Below are 6,000 nucleotides of genomic sequence, written 5' to 3' on the forward strand. Positions count from 1 at the left end.
ATATTGGATTTCATTTGGTGTTTCAATGTTATCAATTACTCCTTGCGGTGTAACAGTTAACTGATATGAATGAGTAACTGGTTGTGGAGGAAAACATATACTGCACGATACACCAATGTTTTGGATCTAAATGTACTGTTAACTTAAATGCTCTCCTAAAGGCTTATGTTACCCCTCGACTGCTCTGTTCATTCAAGGATTGTGGTCTGGCGGTGCCAACAACTCACACAAGACAATCCAGACTCCTTTCATATGTCGTTCCACGCTGGTGGAATGACCTACCAAGCGCTACGAGAAAAGGTGCATCCCTGTCTATCTTCAAGAAGCTCTTGAAGACCCAGCTCTTCCAAGAGCAGCTTCTGTCCTTCACTTACCCTAACCCTCCATCTCTTTCTGCACTTGCATCCACCTCAGCACCTCACCTAGTTCAGTCCACTGTTCCTTTGAGAGGAGTTCTTTCCAAGACTACTTCTTATTCCTCTCTCTCTTGTAAGCCGCTTTGGATAAACGTGTTATGTAAATGTATTATGAACTGATCGAAGGCCCATCCGTTCATTTCATGAATCGGTTCAGAGGAGCTGTGATTCTGTTACTTCCTCACTACATTGTCTCAAATCTCTTTAAAGACACTTCAGAGACTTTTGCATTTGCTCACACGACTTAATGTTTAATCTTCATTTTACTTTCATGTTACCTAACCTCTCAAGTCCAAACGATTTGGCTGAAGCTCAAGACAATATGAAATGAGAAAATTAATGTGAAATGCTTTTTTATTTGAATATTATATGACTTCAAAAGCTTGCTCACTAAGCTGAAACAGAACAGTGTCATATTGGGGTGTCACAGTGTCACAGTGTCAGTAATGGATTTCAGAAATGATTCATGTGTTATTAGGTAAGCACATCATTTCCATTTTTCTTCGAATGTATTCTCTTCATGCCCACAGTCTCATACATGGCTTGATGTCTTGTTGAGAGTAACAGCTGGATGTGCTCCACTGTTTGTCTGTTGTGTTGTTGTCTGTTGTTTCGCTTTTCATGTCGTTATTTGTTGTTGTCGCACTGGTACGATATTTTGGAACATCGCACACCCCGTCTACCAAGTAACAGTACTGTTCTCTGTCCAAACTGAAGCCTGACTGTATACTGTATTTTCACTCTGTCTGACAATAATAAACACTCATGCACAGAACTACAGTGTAATCACTAATATGGGACAGTGGCACGTCAGTGAAACAAACAAATGTTAAAATGACAAAACCAAGGTAGGATCCTGTCAGGTCTGAGCTCAGACCTCACATATTAATACATTTATTATAGGAACAATAATGGAGTAATTGTGAAAAGCTGAATCTAAACGTTCTTTTTTCCTGTTGATATTAAAGGTGCAGTGTGTATGAATTAGTGACATCTCATGGTGAAAATGAAGAAACAGATGACTACCACACTCTATCCACTCTTCCCAAGCATGTCAGGGAACTGGTGGCCTGCAGGAAGATATGTTGTTCTTCTTCATTTGTGTAGAAAGCTTCTGCTTCAAAAAGCCAAATGCACACTCGGCTTTTTTGGGCTGTAGAAACATGGCGTCGCAGGTGCCAAATGTACATATAAAAGGCTTATTCTAAGGCACTTCTACAAACATGCCTATAGGCAGTAGCATTCAGTTTATCTGAAATGTTATTCATTGTATCATATTTTAACCCCCACCACGACAAACAAAAACAACAACAATGATACAATAAAAACACTGTTAAAATAAAATAATCATAGCAAAAGACACAATAGTGACACAGCTAGTCTTTCAGTTTTAATATAGACCTGTTAAATCAACAATGCTGAAAGCCACTGTATGAAAAAACCGGGAACAGTCTTGGGATTTTAATGAAAAAGAAAATAAAATGCCATCCCTATAATAGGCCTGTATTGTCCTCTGTTTATAGGCAGTTGCACAAACAAAAGTCAAGCTTCAAATAGAATTATTGACTGTTTTTTGTAACAATGGGACTCTTTAATAATAAATCTCACAATCGAAGACGGAAATAAAAGAGACTTTCCTACATTTAGCAAAAAATAAAATGTCCATAACCCTGTTTTCCTGCTTCTAATCATTTTTATACGCTCCCTTGCACAGACCAATAAAACGCCAATAGTCTCAGTCTTAGTATGGACTTACCGTTCTGACTGTCAGCTCAGGTGGATTGTCGTTGATGTCAGTAATGGAGATCAGGGCTGTTGCTGTGTTGGACAAACCAAAGTTTAAGTTTCCCTCCATGTCTGTGGCCTGGACTATGATGGTGTACTGGGACACTTTCTGTACAAAAGAGACAAGGAAGAGAAAACTGGTCATGTGAAAATTCACACCAAGTATAATTAATTCACCACTGAAAAAAAACACTCTTTGCTACTTTGACATTGGTTTACCTGCTGGTAAAAGACTGGTAAATCAAATACTGCTGACAGAAAAAAACATGTACAGCACATTGAATCAACACATAAATCTATCATCTGTGTCACAGTGTCACACGGTGAGGCTTGTCAATCAATAAAGACGTGAATGCATGAATATAATCCCAGCCATGGCCACACATCTTTCCTTTTTCCTAAGAGACCAACTGGAGACTGTCAGAGCACTACTGATAACAGATGAAATAAACAACACAAAACACAGCACATATACACAAAGTTGCAACAAAGGGGGAATGTGTTGAAAAAGACCCATCCATTATTGTCAAAAAAGTATTGCTATACTCTGTGAGCAGCCATAGATCATCCCACATTTTGACATTGGCACTCTCATGTAAAGATATGCCATGGTTTTGCAGCAAATACTATCATGTTAAAAGCTAAGTCAAGTCAACACTATTTCTATAGCATATTTAAAAATCAGGGTTGACTTAAGTGCTTTACAAGGTAAAAGTTACCTTACTTAAAAAAATAACAAGGTACAAAAAAATAACAAAACACAATAAATCATGATATAAGTAAAACAGTAAAATGGTAAGAGTCCTCCGGATAAGTACATCTTATTTATATAGCACTTTTCACAGATAAAAATCACAAGTTTTTCACAAATAAATGAAAAAAAATAATAAGAACACAAAATATAAAATAAAGAACAATAAGTCAGATTTCCACCAGGCGCTAAGTTACTACAGCGGAGCGTCAGCGGCGCGGTTTTGCACCATCCGCCAGTGCTATTCACGGATGATCACATAATAACCTGAACGCACCCGAGTTAGCGAGATCCCGTGATGTGTGTTTTATTTTGAAAGGGGTAAGACAATGCCAGTCCATGAAAAGCTTTAAAAAACAATAAAACTATTTTGAGAAAAAGATTAAGATAAGATAGTCCTTTATAAGAGGTAACTTATATCAAAGATGTCAAAATATCATATCATCTCTGTATGTTGTTAACATGCTTCATGTTTTGGCAGCTGCATCTGTCTGTTGAGAAAAGGTAGACCTTGAAACACATGAAATATACATGAAACACAGGAACTTGGACTTCAGGATGATCTTTATATCCAGAATCCAAGATCATAAGTTCCATAGTGAGTCCCATAACGTTATGTGGCAACTCTCCAGTTACAAGACCAATTCCTCTCCTCTTGGCCACTGGCTGCACAAATAACTTGATGTCTGTTTACATTACTAATGTCAGAATCAGAATCAGAATACTTTAATTAATAAAGTATTCTGATTCTGATTCTGACATTAGTAACCAGCTAGAATACAGAAAGTGTGCAAAGGCACATCAATCCTAATTAAAGGAGCAGTATAAAATTACAATGTTCTTCAATATTATTCATTTGGATTGCAGTACCTGTTTAAAACTCTAGTGGCATGTCACATAATGCTCCCTTTAAACTGCATGCTGGGCAGGGCCAACATGAGTGTCTGCACACCAGTTGTTGCTCCTAAAAAATGCCGTGAACATATTGGACCTTTAAAGAAAACAGAAAAATGTGTGCTTGAGTATTGGTGAATGGACACCTCGTCGTTTCAGTGTAGCACCATGTTCTGCGGTGAACTGTGTGGAAAAAGTCTCAGCCGCCGTGAGGTCAGCCTCTTCACTCACACCTCCCCGCTCCAGACAGCACAGCTGCTGCTGATGAGCCGCTGCCTGCCTGGTGTAGCGTGATAAATAAGCGAAAGTGCAGCATGATGATAAATCGATGAAAATAAAAATTCCTGAAAATCAAGGATGCACACCATCGGGCCATGCTCAACACATATCCAAAATCTTAGGGCAATCTGACTAATGGTCAGTGAGATATGCCTGTCACAGACACACAGACGCAACTTCCTTTATAGATAGACGCAGCTCAGTATCTGCCATTGTGTGAACTGTTGCTCTTCTCTCTATAACATTGTAAAGCCTCAATATAATGTATGATGATCCACATTTCACCATCACAACATTGTGTCTATGACAATGCAACAATGCAACACAGGAGAGAAGTTATGTGTGCGTGATTGTATGTGTACTTGTATTTATAACCTATTCTGTTATGAACATTGACCTTGTCAGGACTAGTAGTCCTCATGGAGACCAAAATCTGGTGCTAATTAGAGCTGTGATTTAGCTTTAGCTCAGGGGCAAAATGTGTAGTAAGGGTTACTATGAGGGTTTGGCATTACCAGGTTCTGGTTAAGTTAGGGGAAATGCTTCATTTAGACTCAATTGAAGTCCTTAAAAGGATAGTAGCACAAACCTGTGTGTGTGCGTGTGCGTTTCCATCCTGACAGCATGAGCTTCTCTGTTTTGTCTTCTCTTCCTATTAATCCATTTGGCTCAGGCTTCCATTGTGTCAGAGAAGAGAGGGAGAGTAAGGAATAATAGGCGTCAAGGACAGGCCAGTGTTCACCACACAGCCCTCGCTGCTCTGCTTAACATTCAAAATGCCTCCTATTGACAGTGTGATGTTCATTTGTTTCCAGGCTACTTTTATGGAATTTGCTTCAGGGTCAAGCTTCCTTAAAACTTGACAGCCAGTGGCAAAGATGACTGCCTGGTGGAAAGAGATCAACCCCAGCAGACAGCTTGTACATATAAATGGGACAGTTGCTGCTTCCTTTATTTCTTTTAGCTGTGTCTTTTCTTTTCCTTCTTTCCCACCTCTGGCTCACTGTGTTCTCTTTGTTAACTGGCATAATGCATTTCTTTTGATCTCTCACTATCTTTTTCATCGCATCTTTGTTGCTCAGTGTTCTCTCCGCCTATGTGTTTTCTCTTTGTCTATGGCTTTGCCAGTCTTTCAGCAGTCTTTCTCTGTGCATCTTTGTAGCATCTCCTCTCTCCCCCCTCCCTGTTTTGTTCAGTTGTGAAGGAAACAGTTCATTGTTAGATCAGTCAAACCACTAATGCCAGCTTAAACCTGCGAGCAGAGTCATTTAGCTCGCCGAGTCACCATGAAGAGTGCAGACATGTTAATCTGCACCAAACCAATCCTATTAATGAAAACTCAATACTGGCTGTCCTTTATTAGACTCATAATGAAATATCAATACCATCTCTCTTCACAGAGCGCAACAGTAAATAAAACCTTCCACGAATGTGTCTCTCTGCAGACTCGTTTACAGCCAGTCACATGCCTGCGTGAAACAAAAAGGCTCAAGCTGTCTTTGAGATGGCTTTTTCTTTGGTCAGGTGACAAGCAATGACTGGAGCACAGCACAGCCAGCAGGTGGAGCTCTCACACAGCAGGGGACGTGGCTAATGTGTCCTCTCCTGCAGGTTTTATATCACAAATCTGAGGGCGGTTGTGAGTTTATGACCCTGCTAGTGCTCATATGCACATCCGTGAATGCTCCAGTGAGTGGTAACAGGTGGCACACTTACATCAGGTATACATGGGCAAACACACACACACATTCTCACACACATCATCCTAGTGCCTAACCCTTAACCAAACCCTAACATAAACCTAATTCTAACCCTAAAACCAGGCCTTAACCCTCAAAAAGCCCTTTGAAGTTGTAGGGCCTAGACCTTGGGGGA

General features: G+C 39.9%; 1 protein-coding gene across 1 annotated transcript in view; it reads right to left on the reverse strand.

The window, feature by feature from the left end:
• cdh4 (cadherin 4, type 1, R-cadherin (retinal)) overlaps positions 1-6,000 on the reverse strand; it is a gene marked incomplete at both ends in the record, with an annotated part of 306,806 nt that overhangs the window by 35,415 nt on the left and 265,391 nt on the right. The window contains one exon of the mRNA XM_083888036.1: positions 2,173-2,310. Coding sequence (XP_083744162.1) covers positions 2,173-2,310 — 138 coding nt within the window. The remainder of the gene's footprint in view (positions 1-2,172; positions 2,311-6,000) is intronic.

This window comes from Microchirus variegatus, assembly GCF_963457635.1.
Source record: "Microchirus variegatus genome assembly, chromosome: 4".
Lineage (NCBI taxonomy): Eukaryota > Metazoa > Chordata > Actinopteri > Pleuronectiformes > Soleidae > Microchirus > Microchirus variegatus.